This window comes from Thalassophryne amazonica, chromosome 5, assembly GCF_902500255.1.
Source record: "Thalassophryne amazonica chromosome 5, fThaAma1.1, whole genome shotgun sequence".
In the NCBI taxonomy this organism is placed as follows: Eukaryota; Metazoa; Chordata; class Actinopteri; order Batrachoidiformes; family Batrachoididae; genus Thalassophryne; species Thalassophryne amazonica.
Genome location: NC_047107.1, coordinates 69,087,507 through 69,107,068, shown reverse-complemented (window position 1 = coordinate 69,107,068; position 19,562 = coordinate 69,087,507). Strand labels below are relative to the sequence as shown.

General features: G+C 41.3%; 1 protein-coding gene across 4 annotated transcripts in view; it reads right to left on the bottom strand.

Moving 5' to 3' along the window:
* grid2 (glutamate receptor, ionotropic, delta 2) overlaps positions 1-19,562 on the bottom strand; it is a 2,248,146-nt gene that overhangs the window by 234,307 nt on the left and 1,994,277 nt on the right. For all 4 annotated transcript variants that reach the window (XR_004560786.1, XR_004560787.1, XM_034170483.1 and 1 more), the window contains exons 12-13: positions 17,073-17,211; positions 4,764-4,959 (exon numbers count right to left, since the gene is read on the bottom strand). Coding sequence is in view for 2 of the 4 variants with exons in the window: in XM_034170483.1 (XP_034026374.1) it covers positions 4,764-4,959; positions 17,073-17,211 (335 nt within the window). In the remaining 2 variants the exon portion in view is untranslated. The remainder of the gene's footprint in view (positions 1-4,763; positions 4,960-17,072; positions 17,212-19,562) is intronic.

Here is a 19,562-nt window from a genome sequence, read left to right as displayed (position 1 = left end):
TTCCAGAATAGAATTTAAAATTCTTCTTCTTACTTATAAGGTTTTGAATAATCAGGTCCCATCTTATCTTAGGGACCTCGTAGTACTATATCACCCCAATAGAGCGCTTCGCTCTCAGACTGCAGGCTTACTTGTAGTTCCTAGGGTTTGTAAGAGTAGAATGGGAGGCAGAGCCTTCAGCTTTCAGGCTCCTCTCCTGTGGAACCAGCTCCCAATTCAGATCAGGGAGACAGACACCCTCTCTACTTTTAAGATTAGGCTTAAAACTTTCCTTTTTGCTAAAGCTTATAGTTAGGGCTGGATCAGGTGACCCTGAACCATCCCTTAGTTATGCTGCTATAGACGTAGACTGCTGGGGGGTTCCCATGATGCACTGTTTCTTTCTCTTTTTGCTCTGTATGCACCACTCTGCATTTAATCATTAGTGATCGATCTCTGCTCCCCTCCACAGCATGTCTTTTTCCTGGTTCTCTCCCTCAGCCCCAACCAGTCCCAGCAGAAGACTGCCCCTCCCTGAGCCTGGTTCTGCTGGAGGTTTCTTCCTGTTAAAAGGGAGTTTTTCCTTCCCACTGTAGCCAAGTGCTTGCTCACAGGGGGTCGTTTTGACCGTTGGGGTTTTACATAATTATTGTATGGCCTTGCCTTACAATATAAAGTGCCTTGGGGCAACTGTTTGTTGTGATTTGGCGCTATATAAAAAAATTGATTGATTGATTGATTGATTTAATTCCATTATAGGTATATATAATTAAAAGGATGCTCACATGAAAATTGTGACAAGTTCCTTAGGACAGTCCACATCAATACACATCACCTGTATCACTTTTAAAGGTAAGATTAAAAACTGTTTAGTTTTTTCAAGCTGAAATTCTGTGAGCTCTGCACTCTCACTCAGATGAAGTGAGTTTTACTTTTTTGTATGGACAGAATATGCAGTTGGTGCTTGTAATGCATATTTGTATAAATGAACAGGAGGATATGCATCTTAACAATGCACTTTTTAGTTTCAAACCATGCCTAATGTCTAGACCCCTTGTGGAAATTGAATGCCCCTGTTCATCCAGAAGAAAAGCAGACAAGGAAGAAAAAATGTTTATTTTGTGGAAGCCCACTACCTGATTGGCCAAGAGGAAGGTAATATCACCAGAAACAGAGTTGGTCTATATTTGAAGAAACCTGATTTTTAAAAAAAATTGTTTTTATACCTTTTACTTTGGTCTAAGCCTGTTGCTTAGCCTGTTAGTGTTCCATGTTTATGAAAAAGAGCGAGATGTGCACTGTTTAAAGAGCGGACACCAGGGGCCTCATGTACAAAGACTTGCGTGGATTTCTTACTAAAACATGGTATACACCAAAACCCAGAAACTGGCATAAGCTGTATCAAAGTGTGCATAAGCACGGATCCATGCATGGTTCATTTGTAAACTCAACAAAAATATAAACGCAACACTTTTGGTTTTGTTCCCATTTTGTATGAGATGAACTCAAAGATCTAAAACTTTTTCCACATATACAATATCACCATTTCTCTCAAATATTGTTCACAAACCAGTCTGAATCTGTGATAGTGAGCACTTCTCCTTTGTTGAGATAATCCATCCCACCTCACAGGTGTGCCATATCAAGATGCTGATTAGACACCATGATTAGTGCACAGGTGTGCCTTAGACTGCCCACAATAAAAGGCCACTCTGAAAGGTGCAGTTTTATCACACAGCACAATGCCACAGATGTCGCAAGATTTGAGGGAGCGTGCAATTGGCATGCTGACAGCAGGAATGTGAACCAGAACTGTTGCTCGTGTATTGAATGTTCATTTCTCTACCATAAGCCGTCTCCAAAGGCGTTTCAGAGAATTTGGCAGTACATCCAACCAGCCTCACAACCGCAGACCACGTGTAACCACACCAGCCCAGGACCTCCACATCCAGCATGTTCACCTCCAAGATCATCTGAGACCAGCCACTCGGACAGCTGCTGGAACAATCGGTTTGCATAACCAAAGAATTTCTGCACAAACTGTCAGAAACTGTCTCAGGGAAGCTCATCTGCATGCTCGTCGTCCTCATCGGGGTCTCGACCTGACTCCAGTTCGTCGTTGTAACCGATTTGAGTGGGCAAATGCTCACATTTGCTGCCGTTTGGCACGTTGGAGAGGTGTTCTCTTCACGGATGATGCGAAGGAGATGTGTTGCACTGCATGAGGCAAATGGTGGTCACACCAGATACTGACTGGTATCCCCCCCAATAAAACAAAACTGCACCTTTCAGAGTGGCCTTTTATTGTGGGCAGTCTAAGGCACACCTGTGCACTAATCATGGTGTCTAATCAGCATCTTGATATGGCACACCTGTGAGGTGGGATGGATTATCTCAGCAAAAGAGAAGTGCGCAATATCACAGATTTATACTGGTTTGTGCACAGTATTTGAGGGAAATGGTGATATTGTGTATGTGGAAAAAGTTTTAGACCGTTGAGTTAATCTCATACAAAATGGGAGCAAAACCAAAAGTGTTGCGTTTATATTTTTGTTGAGTATACATCCCACTGAAAGTGGAATTGAACGTGGAGCCAAACTCCTTCCTGGCCATGCCCCATTTAAATATGCACTTTTATGTAAATAAGCCCTTTGAGCAGGGATTCCCCAGGACGACACATCAGACAACATGAACACAGAAAAGAAATTATACTATAGATGACTGGGAATTACGTGGAGACACGCAGGAACAGTTTATACGGTACGCTGTTAAACGGATTAATAATGAAACAGGAAAAATGTTTGTGGGAGCTACGGAGTGTGTGTGTGAGGCCAAGATGCAAAAGAGCGCACACATACTGACATGAAAAAGTGAGGCACGCCTCCGATGACAGTGTGACATTCACAATTTACACACGCATTTACTGACAAAAACGGAACACAGGAAGCCTGTTAAGAAGCTCTACAGCTCTCACCATCAAAGCAAAAATATAAAAAAAAACCTTAACAATAATAATAAACATATCTGAATGTGCACATGCCCAAATGTGGCCGCACAGGTTTACATTTGGACAAATTACACACACTATTTACACAGCAAGCAGCTACTTAATTGCCTCTTGTGGGATTAATAAAGTTGTTTGATTGATTGAGCAACTGCCATCACACCCCGCACCAAAAACCAGCCTTATGCGCATTTCCGCATCACATTCGATATGAACATGTGTGCAGTCAATACCTCCGACTACACAGAAACCGGCTCTTGCTGTAACTGGTGATTTGGAACGGGATGTATCTGGATGACCTTTGGATGATTGCGGCTCGGCTCAAGGTTGACTGGCACACTCCTGACTGATAAGCCAGCTCATGCTGGAATGCCCCTGTTGCCAGAAAGTGCAGAGTGGTCAGCACCTGTGTGGACACAGACACGCACCTGGCTCCACGCCATATTGCACTCTGGGCCGGTCGCAGTTCTGCGCGCAACTCCAGTATCAGTGGCCTTGATAATCAAAATCTGTTTATGAGCCAATTATTGTCATTTGCAAGTAAATCTTCACATTCCCTGAATACATGCTCACATCAGATTGCAGCATTTGCAAGGTCCTCTGACACTAACGCAGCAACTGTTAGTGCCAATTTTACACATCACTTTGTGCATGGAAGTGGAACAATAGTTGTAGAAACGTGTGTACGCCAGCCATGATTTTTGTGTGACGCACCGTGCATTTCCACGGTCATTTCAGTTTTGATCTGAACACTGACGTGGAGACGTACAATATGTTTTTGTGCATAAGCACGCTTTTTACATAAGGCCCCAGTTTTTTGGCAAAGCAGAAAACATGAGTGCACTTATCTGGTGGCTTTGGTGGTTTAATTAATGTGAAACAGATCAACAAAAAATATGCCTTGATTGGGCATTTATGCTGAAGAATGTTTGTTTCTGTTGTCATTCATGCCACGACGGCTGCATGGCTTTCTGATGTCCCAAACTATGATGTTGGCTGAGGGTCAGAGAATATGTGTGTTTTAATTGCTCATCAAAAAAAAAAACAAGGAAAAAAATGCACTGTTAAAAGGAATTTGTGTGTTTTTGTGTTAACTTTGACAGCCCTAGTAAAAACTATAGATATTATAGTTTTATATTTTTCATTGAATTTTCATTTTTATTTCATTGTTAAGTTTCATTCTAAATTTAGATGCGTGATGTAAAAATGCATAGCCCTTCATGTACAAGCAGAGGGTACCAGCGCTATGAACCTGCCATGGAAGATCTATGTCTAAACAGCAGAAAATCTCTGCGTTCAACTTGAGACCAGGTTTTACTGGTCTATATCGCAATCTGTTTCTGCTTCAAGACAATCACAATCCATTTTATTTGTAGACCAGCTCACAAATGGACTCATGATTTCAAGGCATTTAAACCACAAATATGTTTGTTAGATGCCACCAATAGCACTTGGAATACGTGGAAGACGGGACCCATATTGTTTCTGAAAAAACTTCAAAGGTTAGTGTGATTCAACGCCTTTCTTTGATTCTGAAAGAAAACAAAACTCTTTTTGAGTCCACAAAACTGACAAACGGAAATGTTGCATTTCCGCATTCTGTGTTGAGTAATGAAGCTGCTTTGATGTTACCACAGTTCTGCACCTGGTCCACGGCATTCACAGTGTACCACAGGAGGACGACAATGCTGTGATTTATTTTGTTATTGAAGTGAATTCCTATGTGCCCAAGTTCAAATTTTCCAACTACTTTACAAAAGATTAAAATGTATAAACCTACCTTGAGAATGCCTTCCTTGGACTCCTCAACATTGTTATCTGCACCTCCAGTGTGGTTAATCATCCGCCACATCTGAGAGTACATTGGATCTCGCTCAAAGGGGTTCATAGCCTTGGAGCGCACCTGATCATACACTGCTGAGTCCAACACAGTACCATAAGGCAATTCTGTCTGCTTGGATAAGTCCTGGAGAGACCTAGAGAAAGAAAAGCGGATAAGAAATTAGTGCAAGAATAAATTAAACACTGTCCCTAATACTAGCTTGTAAAAATGTTTATAATAATAAAACATGATACATATATATGACACAAACAAAGCAATTTTTTTCAGAGTATATTTTGGATAAAATGAATCCAATACAACCCAAAATAATTTATTAATTTTAAAATTAGAAACACATATCAGCGCTGATGTAACTTTACATATTGGCTGCAGTCGACAGACACAGCCAAAGTACTCTACCCAAGAGCACAATGATGAGACAATTTTTCATTCCTATTGCAGTCTCAGACAAACGCATTGTTGCCAGGCTGATGGGAAAATTCTGTGATTAAATCACTGCCACATCACAATGTACCAGTGTATAAATGAATTCAAAAATACTTGTTCCATGGATGCAAAACTTACTTGAATAAGTTACAAGGCATTGACTTTACCCTTGCATGGTGTTTTACTGAAGAAAAAAATTAATAATATGTACTGTTTTCTCTAAAATGTGTCATCATCATCATCTTCAACCACTTATCCTCGATTGGGTGACAGGGCAACAGCTCCAGCAGAGGGGCCCCCAGACTTCCCTTTCCCGGCCCACATTGACCACCTCTGATTGGTGGATCCTGAGGCATTCCCAGGCCAGTGTGGAGATATAATCTCTCCACCTATTCCTGGCTCTTCCGGGAGGTCTCCTCCCAGATGGACGTGCCTGGAACACCTTCCTAGGGAGGTGCCCGAACCACCTCAGCTGGCTCTTTTCGATGAGAAGGAGCAGCAGCTCTACTCCGAGCTCCCCATGGATGACCGAGCTTCTCACACTACCTCTAAGGGAGACACCAGCTACCCTCCTATGAAAACCCATTTTGGCCCTTTTGGCTCAGCTCCCTTTTCATCACAACATTATGGTAGAGCGATTGCAATACTGCCCCTGTTGCGCCGATTCTCCGGCCAATCTCACGCTCCATTGTCCTTTCACTCGTGAATGAGTGTATTACTCTCCCGTACTGCAGTACTGCAAAGCTGCAGTACTCTAAAATGAGTACTCACATGAGTTAATTGAGTAACCACATGAATAAAATCCTGATATCTATGTTAGCTTGATAGCAGATATGTTCATAATAATATTTTGTTATTATAACTTTGGCATTCAAAAATGGAGCTGCGGCTCTTCTTTCTGACTGTATGGCTGGATGCATACCTGTGCATGTCTTTCCTGGGAAATACTGATTGCAGCTGTTGGCTGGTCAGGCCAGGTCTGGAATAATCCACAACATGACAAAACCATCTCTTGGATGGCAGCCACTCAGACAGATGACTGATCTATCCCTAGTTCTTGAAAGGTACCATTTATTTGCCATAGCCACGTAAAACACAAGCTTCCCCTTGGCCCTCTTCAGATGTAGGGGTCCTCAACACTGAGGCACCTGCATGCTGGCTTATGCCCTCAGAAATGCTTCAATTTATTTTTTTTAATATTTTCATTTATATAGCACCAAATCACAACAAAGTTGCCTCAAGGTGTTTCACACAAGTAAGGTCTAATCTTACCAACCCCCAGAGCAAGCACACAGACAACAGTGGTAAAGAAAGACTCCCTCTATTGATTTGAGGAAGAAACCTCAAGCACACCAGACTCAAAGGGGTGACCCTCTGCTTGGGCCATGCAACAGACAATTTACAAAACAATTCACAAAATGAATACACAGGAAATGTTGCCGGTACAAAGGACAGGAGGGTTACAGAAACAGACACCACACCCATCTGTGGATGGAACCACACCTCAAACAGAGAGAGAAAAAAAAACAAACAGGATCAGGCATCAGAAAAACAACAAATACAGTATAATTTGTCAGCATTAAGCAACAAGAAAAACAGAAGAAATACTAAGGTGATTGTCGGCCACTAGCCCTAAGCTTCACTAAAAGACCCAGAATTTAGATAAAGTTGAGGCTGTGGCACGCTCCGTTTACTAATAAAATGAATTAAAAAGAGTAAAGAGTAAAAAGCATAGTAACATACTATGCCAGTATGCTAGCCATATGAAAGGGAAAGTAAGTGTGTCTTAAGTCTGGATTTGAAAGTCTACAGAATCTGACTGTTTTATTGATGAAGGGGGATCATTCCACAGAACAGGGGCAAGACAAGGGAAAGCTCTATGACCTGCAGACTTTTTATTCACCCTAGGGACACTAAGTACCCCTGCACCTTGAGAACGCAAAGCTTCACATGACCAAAATGTTGTAGCTGATGTTCTTTCACAATGCAAGTGATACTTCTCATCTGTGTCTCTCAAAGTAAGTGCCCATTTGACACAAAGGCATACCAGTGGTATCCAAGGACCCTTAGAAGAGATCTAATGTACCAAAGACATCCAGTTGCTGCCGTTCTTCAATGGTTAGCATCCAAATCTCAAAACCATACAGTAAGACAAGAAGTGCCAGGACCCTAAAAACTACAGAGAGAAATATAATGAAGTACCATTACACAAAATAATTACTGTTTGTTTGTTTGTTAAATGGCTGCAACATGTCACACATGTATTTAAGACACACACATTTGTGAAATAACAGTCAACATGTCCTTCTTAATGAAGAACAACGAGTGTTATGATGTCTTACTTCATTAATTCAGCTGCACTCCACCCACAGAACGTCACTGAGTGATGCACAGAAATAGAAACATGAATAGGCCGCTGGCTCACATGAACAAACACATGACGTTGTGCTCACTCTAGTTTTACTCTCTCCTCACGATCGTGCCCTGCTTAACTCTCTCTCTGACCTGCTCCAAAAGAAAATCAAATTTTTGAATGTTTTTATGAACTTTTGCTATTGAACGTTAATCCTTTACTGCCTCATCATTAATCTTTGACCTTAACAATACTTTGTACTGCCCCCCTGTGAATATTAACACTTTTCAGCACAGATATCATTTGTGCATGACTTTGTCTGGGCAGATCGACTTTGGATTAACTGATATACACAAATTTAGTTCACTGCTTTGCATATGGAGGAGAGTAACAATGACACTCTTAAAAAAGGTTCAGGTTTTGTCCTTTGGTATTACCAAAATATAGGTGAACTGAAAAATTAAAGCACAAATCAGACCTGAACTTCCTGTGTGGTAGAAATGGTGTTGACTTGTGGAGGCACATTTGTTATAACTGAAATCTATTAAAAACCAATAAACAACAGGAGTTTAATCAAACCACTAACAGTGGTTGTTCCCATTCATCAGATTTATTACTGTACGTTGACTCTCAGACATATGCACCTGTGAACTATGTCCCTAATTAGACTTTTGTTAATGTTTCACTAGACTAAATGTGTGTGGATGTTGTAGCTCATTGTGCTGTGTGTGTGCTCACTAATTCAAGTAATTATATTGTCTCCATGCAACTCAATGAGCAACTAAATAGAGTGTGTGGCAGCTGTAGCGAAACTGGCCAAAGAGATCTTTATAAAATCAAAGAGTACATTAATGTTCTCCTTTTGCAAAGAACTGTCTCTCCAGACACTTCTAATTGTGGAATGTGACTGCTGACACCTGATGTTTACCACTACACTGGAGCTTTCTGTGGAGCTCCGCCACCATCTCACAAAAGTGACAAGTCTTCAACAAACACTTTTATACTAAAGGTTCTTATGAAACCATGATGGTTAAAGCCAGTTCAGTCTGAATTATTGGACAGTTTAAAATTAATCTGTCGAAAGTCAGAGATTTTTCTGGCCCTAAAATGAACAGGGCCGCTACATAACAAAAGATATTTGTTGATATAGTGCCAGGAGATATCAACTCCCAAGCACTCTGTAATCAATGTATAGCCTCTCATGGCCTTCAAAGCATTCTTGCTCAAATCTTATCAATAAAGCAAACATAGTCCACCAAGCAGACATAAAATTGACCAACATTGGGGCAGAACTAGAGCTCCTCCTTGTGGACCAGGATGGCAAAAATACAGACCCACTTCAGCGTGCAGATACCCCTCCTAACCAAAACAGAAGAATAATAATTTCTTTCCTGTTTGTTGTAATTAATCAAAACACAAAGTTTCTATTCCATTTTAATCTGTTACATGTTCTTCTGTTATGTGTGGTATGGATATTTCTGTGGTAACTCTTGGCATGTCAAATGTTATTTCTTGAATTATTAATGAATTGTCACGGTGAAAAGCTTTTCACCTTCTTGGCCCTTTCTGGAACAAGTTGCCCACCCCTGCTTTAGATGATCCATTACGACATTCTGCCACACAACAAGCCAGGTTCTTTAATAACATTCGCCAAATAAAACAGAAACAGCCTGCACAACTGCAAGTGGCCGCTGCATCCAGTGGACTCTAAGTTACGGTCAGGCGGTATGAGAGGCGGAGACGCTCAGCTTAGCCACAGTCACTCAAGACGACTACGCCCACAATTATACAGAACTTTCTCACTTAAAACATGTCAAACTAAATGTTAGAAAACAAATTCATTGCTTGTACAGTTGTCATGGAGGAAGAAACTATCTATAGAGACCAAAACTATTTTATGTATCAGGCTGTAAACATGTTAATTTCTGCTCTAAAGTTGGACATTTTAACATGAAGTCCAGTGGGAATGTGCTCTGTTTTGGAGCCAGCCTCAAGTGGCCAGTCATAGAACTACAATATCTTTTACTTCAAATGATGCCACTGAAGTTACTGCCTGAAAAGGGAGAAAAAAAAAATCTCTCCACTTCCTTTGAGAGTGTATACCTGCCTCATTTTCTGCCCTTGCCGAGGAGGCAGGGTCCAACAAGAGTGTAATTGTGCTTATCTGCATGAAGAGGACACAGCCATAATTAACAAAATGCTGCAAGGATGTCGAGATAAAAAATATTTTTACAGTTGAATATTTTCTATGCTGTCGCAAGCAATAATTACATGAGGTTAATAGACAAATTATTTCTGAAGCATTTGAGAAGACTGATGGTGGTGTTTTAGTTTTTTCTCTTCCTTCAAAAGCCATAGTATAAAGGCAATCATTCCTCTGTGACTCTATGAATTAATTCACATTCTGAGTACTACCAGCACCTTACTTAGGGCCCCTTCACACACAATGCGAATTTGATTGACTTGCGCATGAAGTGCACATGAAGCAGGGATCATATACAATATATGTAAAATCGTAGCTGCCTCTAACACCTCGTACACCTGTTGCTACAACTATCTGTGCAAACCAGCGGCTGAAAGACAGAGTGTGCACTGTGAGAGCCCATCGAACCCTGTCACAGCAGGTATCGGCCAAATTCCAGGTGGCATGCATGAACATGTAACACTGCTCACATGGCACTTACGAAAACAGTCAGCAGATGATCACTGTCAAGCTAGATGTGAAATTTGTTTTAGTGCACCCATGAGTGTGGCTTTGCAAACAGACACAGTTGATGTGTGCATGCTCAACTGACAGGGGGCGTGGCAGCCGACAGGAGTGGCTGTGGAGATCTGTAGTTCTGGACATCATGGCGGGGGAACACGTATAATGTTTGGACAGGCATGAACTAACAACTGTCCAATGTGATGTGTGTGTGGACAGTTTTATGTATGTGGACATACTTAAAAATATATATCGCTGTTGCAATGGGCTACAGCGAGCATCAATGTGCGTGCATGCCGCGCACATTGACAGTCTACCCCAGGTGATCCGGGCCGTCAGATCATAACACGCAGTGGGCGATCTGAATGTCATGCCACCCATGTGAACTCTGTTCCACATGACACGGTGTGTGTCCTGCAGCGCACCATCCACAAGAAACGCGTGTTGGGCAGGACACGTGCACAGAGCCAGCTGGACATGCCGCCAGCAGATGTAGACATGATAAGAGCGCACTGCTTCCCATTCATGTCATTTCATAACTGTACGTCTGTGAGCATGGGTCATCTACAGAAGAACAAACGGATCATATTTGTATTGTCCGCTTAGGGTGTGGCGGCCAAGTGGTTAATGTGCTTGGTTTCAGTTCAGAAGGCTCCGGGTTCAAATCCCACCCCTGCTACATTTCTCCATGTAATGTGGAGTTGCGTTAGGAAGGGCATCCGGCGTAAAACCTGTGCCAATTCAACATGCAGATCCACCTTGGATTTGCTGTGGTGACCCCAAGTGCAAACAAGGGAGCAGCCGAAGGGGCTTACCTTTTTATTTGTATTGTTCGCTTGATAAGAGGGATTCAATAAAATGCGGTGTTTGTATATGGTGAGTGCTTTTATTTTTTTTAAATACGTACATGTCCTTCTTGATATCAGGCATTTTCCCGCACCTTTTACAGGACGGCAACGTTAGCTCACAAGTTTCTGACGGGCAATCAGAGCTTTTGGAAAGTGCAGGTTCAAATCCCGTGGGTGGCATGTATTTTTTATTTATTTATTTATTTTTATTTTCACAGCAGCTGCGCGATGGGGCTGCACATCACATGGTTATACATTGCACAGCTGCTTGCACTGTGTTCCCGCATGCACGAAACATCGCAGTGGCATCGTGCACGCCTGCTCGTCAGCTCAATGCTTTTGTAGTTCGCTCATACAAGCTGTTCCACTGTGAGTTGCCCTGGGTTGTACTTACTGGTACTATGTATGAAGGGGCCCTTAACATACTGAAACATAAGAAGTGACAGAAGGAAAAATGCGGGACAGTTGTGCTACAGTCTGAACAACAGTGTAGGTGCAGCTAAAAACTTAGACAAAAGGGTTTTTTTTTTTGTCTGATTTTACATATGAACAAAGTGTTTCAGGTGTGTTTTAATTTTTTTTTTAATAATTACAGCCAATAGCGAAAAAAAAACCCTAAAAGAAAAAAATGTGTATAAAAATATTACAATATTTCTTTGAGACTCAAAATAACACATTTGCTGTGTGAAAATGAGCCATGTAAGGTCCTCAGACATTTTTTCCATCCTTTCTTTTCATATCTTGGCCATTTCTTCCACCCTCTGCCTTTTTGCTCGCAAGAGATGACAGCCCTTATGATTTCTTACTCTTGAAAATTCATTCCTTCTTCTAAATCTCCCCACTACGTGAACACTTGCCTTGATTTTTTCCCTCTCGACTCCTCTATCCACTACCCTTTGCCCTGTCTTTCTCTCCTCTTACTCCATCTCCTAACCTATGCCTCCTCTTTTGGCCTTTGTCTCATCTTTTCATCCACATGGTCCCTGTCTTCAGCTCCACTTGATAATATTCATGTCTTTGTGTGTGTCAGCCATGGCTCTGATGTTCTCTTTTCCTCCCTTGCCACTTCGATCCCTCTCTGTTTTCCTCAAGGATTTGTGCTGAAATTGAGGGAAAACATTCAAGCGTGAAATAGTCCACAGAGGCTTTTGAACACTCACTTTTTATTTCATTTCCAGGATAAAACAAGGGCATAAATACTTAAAAAGCACGTCTGTCCTGATGGCTCACTGAGACACTAAGGAAATTGGCGCCTCCATCCCTCCCGGCTTCTCTTCCTTCCTTGGCCAAGCATTCGATTGCTCACTATTTTTCATATTCAATCACTCACTCACAAAACAATCCTCTTCTCACACCGCTAAGCCTGCATAATACATAAATCAAGCATTAGATCAAACTGACTGCTAATCACAACATCAACCTTTTTATCACTTGGCTTCTCGCTGTCTCTCACTCACTCCTCTCACTCACTCTCTTGTCTTTGTCTTGGGCTTTTAGCTAATTTTGAGTGCATTCTCAGTCACCACATATCTTTGGAGGCCTCAGGCCATGTGAGAGCTGCTGTTTAGATGTAATTATGACACTAATGACCCCAGAAAAGTCAACACATTAAAGTCAATGCATTAAAGTTTTATGGAAATTCTTAATTAGCTCTATAGATGTTGAATGAGGCAGCAAACTGAGAAGCACTTGTTAATGAGAGCAAAAAGGAGTGAGAAGATAAATAAGAAGAAAGAAAAGTGATTCTTTCTAAACACTTTTACAGGAGATGTAGTCGGGAAGCCAGGACCACACCCTTTGCACCCCACCAGAACTAAATCAACCCAACTTTTGGGGTTCCTTTCACAACTGAGAAACACAATCAGCATGTTCCCAAAAATAAAAAACGGTTTCAAGGCACATTTACAAGATGGTGTCCAAAACAGCTGCCAGAATGTGATGTTCTTCGATTCATTTAGTATCGTTTGTTGTTGTGATGCATTTTAATAGGAAATGGTCTTCTGTGTAGGCTCTCAGTTGTCCAGGTGGTTTCCATAGTAGAGAAGCTTGAATCTTTGATTGGACTGGGTTGCTCGACGTGAGGACGTTTCGCTTCAAATCGCAGAAGCTTCCTCAGCTAAAATTCTTGCTCTGGTAGTCTGACTTCTGTCTTGACTCTTGTAGAGAAGAATAAAACAGAAGCCAACAAAAGCCGGAGTTTTTAACCTAACCAGACCCAGCTAAAAACTCCAGCTTTTGTTGGCTTCTGTTTATTCTTCTCTACAAGAGTCAAGACAGAAGTCAGACTACCAGAGCAAGAATTTTAGCTGAGGAAGCTTCTGCGATTTGAAGCGAAACGTCCTCACGTCGAGCAACCCAGTCCAATCAAAGATTCAAGCTTCTCTACTAGGAAATGGTCCTTTGTCGGCCATTTTGAATTCTGCTTTGAATGTAAAACTTATGAATGAAATGATTTTGCACACATGTATTTATTATGAACTAAAACCTTTGTCTTATGGAATATGTAAAAATGAAGCCATTTAGATGTTGTTTTATTGTGTGTTATTTAAACAAAAAAGACCTATTTTGGTGGCTGTTTTGGAATTCATCTCGAACATCTTACATGAAGCCAGCGTTTATGTTTGGAAACATACAAAATAGTTCTGGGGGTGTGCAAAGGGGGTGGTACCAGCTCTCCCACTAAAGGTGGCTTGGAGAAAAAGGAAAATTTAAAAACAGACATCACTGAGGAAGAGGGCTGAGATGAAGGAGTAAAATAAAAAGGATGAAGACTCACTGAAGATGGAGAAACAAGAAATAGAGTGACACAGACACAGACTGACAGAAACAAATTAAGAGACACATCGTAATGAGATTTAGAAAAATAAATGTTGTTTATTCCAAAGCCAAGCACAATTAACTGTGGCACTGGCGGGCATAGCGGATGCTTCGGCATGCTGATTAGTCCAATGAGAGATGAGCATTTCCGAGTGCCACCAGGAGAGAAACAGGCAAACATATTATCACAAGGATAGATAAACAGAGGCCACAGAGCTTAGGGAAATAATGTGCGTGAGAATGAGAGAGTGATGAAAGTGCTTTCTCGACTGCCTTGATACATTCTTTCCCTCTAATCTGAGAGAAACATGTAGAAATCCTCTTCTTCACATTTGGTTCTTACAAGCTTTGCCCCGTTTTTCTCACTCAGTTTCTGGTTTCCATATCCATATCTCCATTGGAGAGGTGAAAACATGCACACAGATCGAGTGAGGCAGACAGGAAATTGTCACATAACAGTGTGCAGAGGAATGAGTAAGACATGGGAGCGGGGATGGAAAACACAGTAAAAGCTTCCCTCCTTTGATTGGTTTCTATTTTCCGAAAGCGTATCAAGTAGAGTGATAACTTTTGCAGTTTATGAGAAACAGGCATTCCACTCACAACTATGCCACAGTGTGAAGTGAATGACTGCGGCTGGATTCATCTTGTTACTGTTTGTGCAATTACATTGTCAAACCTGGCAAGTATTATATATATATATATATATGTGTGTGTGTGTGTGTGTGTGTGTGTGTGTGTGTGTGTGTGTGTGTGTGTGTGTCCAACAGACATTTGACAGTTCTGCTATTTTTATTTTGGATTATGGCAAAAAAACAAACAAACAAACAAACAAAACAGTGCACAACTATTTCATTTGCAAAAATAATTGGAGCAAGCGTGAATACTGCAGGAAACTGCTTATTTCTGTTTTCTGTTGCAGGCACCAGCAGAGCTACAACATATAACCTGAATGCCCTTTGCAATACAATTCATTTAATGAGGAAAAAGTGGCTGATGCACAGTAAGAACATTATTGTAAAAGGGTAATGTTATTCCAGAGATCTGCTTAATGTTTGCAGTCCATTCAGGCCACATTAACATTAGTTGACTTCAACATTACTAACAGTTTTTGTTGGGAAATTGTTTCAAACAACACAGATTTTATCACAGGCATAGATTTGATCATAATATGTGACAACAAAATGTTTCACAGACAAATCAAACAATGATGGACAGTCCACTGAAACAAGAAAATGTGCACAACGCATAGTTTCCCCAGCTTTGTAACTCAAATTTCCATAAGTAATAAGGCTGAATAATGCTTTTTTTCCTCTCTTTGACTATCCTCTATACGCAGAAATAGTTAATGTCTTGAATGAAAGTTTGACATTATCCACTTAGTACTGAACCATGTCTTGCCTTATATCCACAAAGGAAGTTTTACGATTTTGCAAAAGTAAAATTCAGATTATTCAGAGCAGTATAATTCTAATTAACATTCCTTCAGGAAGGGAGGCCACAATACATCCAAATTAAGGCAGCAGTAGCAAAAGCAGAAAACGCACACAAGCATTTGCACATGCACCTGTATGCACACATGTGACAGAGGCCAGCAGGAGTTATAAATGGACTGCATTTATATAGTGCTTTTCCATCTGCATCAGATGCTCAAAGCACTTTACACATCAATGTCTCACATTCACCCCGATGTGAAGGTGCTGCCATGCAAGGTGCCCACTACACACCGGGAGCAACTAGAGGATTAAGGACCTTGTGTTGTGTGGGCCGCTGAAGAGGAGGTACTGCTGGCCCACCACCACCAGATGGCGCCCTGCTTGGAGTGCGGGCTTCAAGCATGAGAGGGTGCCGGAGCCACTGGGAGTGACAGCTGTCACTCTTCATCAGCACCAGCTGTCACTCAGTCAACTCATCACCATCTCCATAAAGGCCGGACTGCGACTCCACCTCCTCGCCGAGAAATCAACTACCATTCAGGTAACTTCTCTGCTGACTTACATTAAGTAATAATCTGAACTTCTTTGCAGCCGTTTTCCTGTGGTGTGTCCTTATCTGTGGGATTGGCGTTTGGTGTGGACTGCGACGGCTTTGCCTCACACCCCAAACCAGATAAGTGGTTAAACAGGAGCTGCACGAGTGTGTGATTGGAGGTGGAGGTGCTCCCTCCTTAAAGAACACAGACTGTGGGATTACTGAGTGTGCGAACGCACACTCATCAATACTGTTTCTGTTCTCTGCCAGCAGTACCGGGTCTGACTGCTGAAGACAGTGGCCACTTGGGGCGCAGGGCTTGGCGGCTCCGGTGTTCTTCAGGTCCGTTGGTGGTGGAAGCTGTGTGGGATCCGGCTCTTCTCTCACCAGACGTCTTCTATCTTCGAGCCTGCCCACACGTCACCTTGTGTATAATTGACATTCCACCATATTGTTTTTGTCTGTACTTCGTTGTGCGATTCACAACATTGTTACTTTTTGGCTTATCCATTGTCCGTTCATTAACGCCTCCTGTTGTGGGTCCGTGTCACGACACTTTCACAACACCTTGTCCAAGGACCCTTAGTGATTTTTCGGTCAGGCTGGGATTTGAACTGAGGCCAACGCTTTAACCACAAGGCCATCACCTCCCCTATAAGGAGTTGCTGTGCTGTAGTAGTCAGTAAACCTCACCCCCCCCCCCCCCCAATAGCTAATAGGACTCTGTGACCACAGGGCCAGAGCCTGGGTTTTAACCTTCTGTTCGAGCACCTGCTTCCCATGCTGAAGATCGTGAGTTTGCGTCCCAAAGGGAGCGAGTGGGAGGAGTCAACAACACAACGGAGAAGGCAGGATTACAGCTGCTACACATGCACAAACCTATCATCAATTCAACAACAGGTATTGTACCAAAGTATGTCTTGCAAATTGAGAAAACCCTTGCAAACTACTTTCTCCTTTCAATTAAACATGTAATAAATTGTGATTATGTTTTATAACATCAGGATTTAAGACATTATACGTATCAGATCAGAAATGTTGACTTGCTTGCAAAGAGAATGTTTATTCAAAATGACTCTTATGTGATTACCAAACAACAAAAACGTGGCAATCTACTGGATACATACTGTATGGAGTTCCCTATACGTGTGATGGTGAGGAAGGCTGCTAGATTAGCAGTGTAAGAAGAGATGACAATAAGGGCAAACATCCACCAGACGCCCATCATCATCCGGGTAGCCAGAGTGGTGTAGGGTACGTCTCCACCTGGAAAATAAAGAAAGAAAAACTTTAACATGTTAAGAAATAAACATAAAAAAATTAGAGAGACAACTCTTGCTGGAAGAAAAAAACAAAAAGTAAAAGAAAAAAAAAGCTGTTAAATGAGCAAAGCCCATCTTAAATGACTGGATTAACAGATCTGATGTGATGTTTCAGTACAAATCATATCTTGTCTTGGCAGTAAAAAGTGAGACAAACTGCAGAGAGAATCACCTTCTGGGAAGAACTCAAAGCCTGTAATTGTGAAGTTTTTCAGGTAAAGTACATAACTTTTTTGCAGTAAAAGGAACTCTAAAATATCTTCATGTCCAGCCGCTCCTGCAGCCTTTGAATGCTTACTTGCTAAATATATGACCTGCCATAAAAAAATGATGTGAACAAAAGTCTTGGTCATGAGAAGAATGTACAAATGCTTATCAGCCATGTTGTTAGCATTTTATGCTGCCTTAAGGACATTACAACGAAAAGTGGCTTGTCCGTTGTCAAATATAAAATGTCTTTATCCCAGTCTGGTGTCATTAACAGCTTCTGTGGCCTTGTCATCTGAAATCTTAATGTGCTGAAGTTAAAGCTGAGGGCTACAGCTTTGTGTGAGCTTCACAAATGACAAGCGTGTCACTCTCTGTGCCCCCCAACCCAACACACACACATATACACACACACACACACACACACACACACACACACACACACACACACACACACACACACACACACACACACACACACACACACACACACACACACACACACACACACACACACACACACATATACACACTCGCCTACCCCAATAAAAAGTATTAACTGTGCATTATTCTGGATGAACAAGAAGGCCAAACAACCAAAGGAACTGAGTTACACACCTTACATGTTTGACAGTTACATGCAATTTAATTCTTGGTGTTTCAATGAGACCTTAATATATGGTTCTGTGCAAACTTGACATTTGAGCATTGCTGTCCAAATTTTAACCACTTTATAATAAATGAACACACAACCCTTCCATCATCATTCATCTATACTGGCTGGAAAGTGTTATGACTTTGATTTGAACATTTCCAGGTCCCCAAAGATCAAAGGTTATGTGACCAATAGAACAGTAATATATGAATTCAAATTAGTGCTTAGTAGGAACTATAAGTATATCTTTAACAAACTCATTAAAATAGCCATTCTTGTAATGTAACCACTGGGCCAGAAATTTGACTCCGGAATGCAGTGTTGCCACAGTTAGTTTGAAAAGTTACTTTTTAGTTACTTTATACTAAAGTACTCTCAACTTCATTAGCAGTTTTATGCAGTTACTTTATTAGCAGCTGCCGACAACTTGTAACTAATAAGTAATGTAACTAATAAGGTAACTAGTAATCTAACTTGGTTACTCTTAAGATTGAGTAATCAGCAAAGTAACTAATCAGCAAAGTAACTAATAGTTACTTTTCTGAGTACTCAAGCTTAAAAATAACCAAGTTAGATTACTTGTTACTTTATTAGTTACATTCAGCAGTTGCCCACAAGTTGTCCACAGCTGCTAATGAAGACTGTTGGAATGTGAACTTGACTTTCAACCAATTTTACTAAAAATTGAACTACTTTGTTCTTGGCTGACCCCCATAAAGTTCACCAATGTTGGTCAAAATCTGATCAAAACCCTGACAAATGTACATGTACTGTATGTCTATTTAATTTTACACACATACATATACACAGAAGTGGTTCTTTTGTGACCTGTGAGCTCTCCTCACTGCCTTTATTGGAACTGAACTGCTCCAAATTAAGCCCATTCATCCTTGTAACACAGGATCACTGTTATGTTGAGTCAGACCAGCAGCCACTCTCCTTCATCCCATCTTCCCTGCCCACATTCAATAATGTATGTGACACCTACACAATCCCATGTCCCTTTTATCTTGCGCCTATTTCTCCATAGTATTCTTGCTTTTTCAGTTTCTCTCTCAGGCCTTCTCTGCATTGCTTATTGCATCTGATTTCATTCAAATTTGTTATCTCCATCTCTCCCCTACTCTCTGTTTATTGCGTTTCTCTGAGGCAATTCATTTTGTTTGGGCATCATATGAGGTCTGTTAGAAAAGTATCAGACCTTTTTATTTTTTGCAAAAACCATATGGATTTGAATCACGTGTGATTGCATTAGCCAAGCTTGAACCTTCGTGCGCATGCGTGAGTTTTTTCACGCCTCTCGGTTGCGTCATTCGCCTGTGAGCAGGCTTTGTGTGAGCAGTGGTCCACCCCTCTTGTTGGATTTTTATTGCGAATAAAATGTCTGAACGATTTGGAGCTTTGCTGCATCAAATTTTTCCAGAAACTGTGAG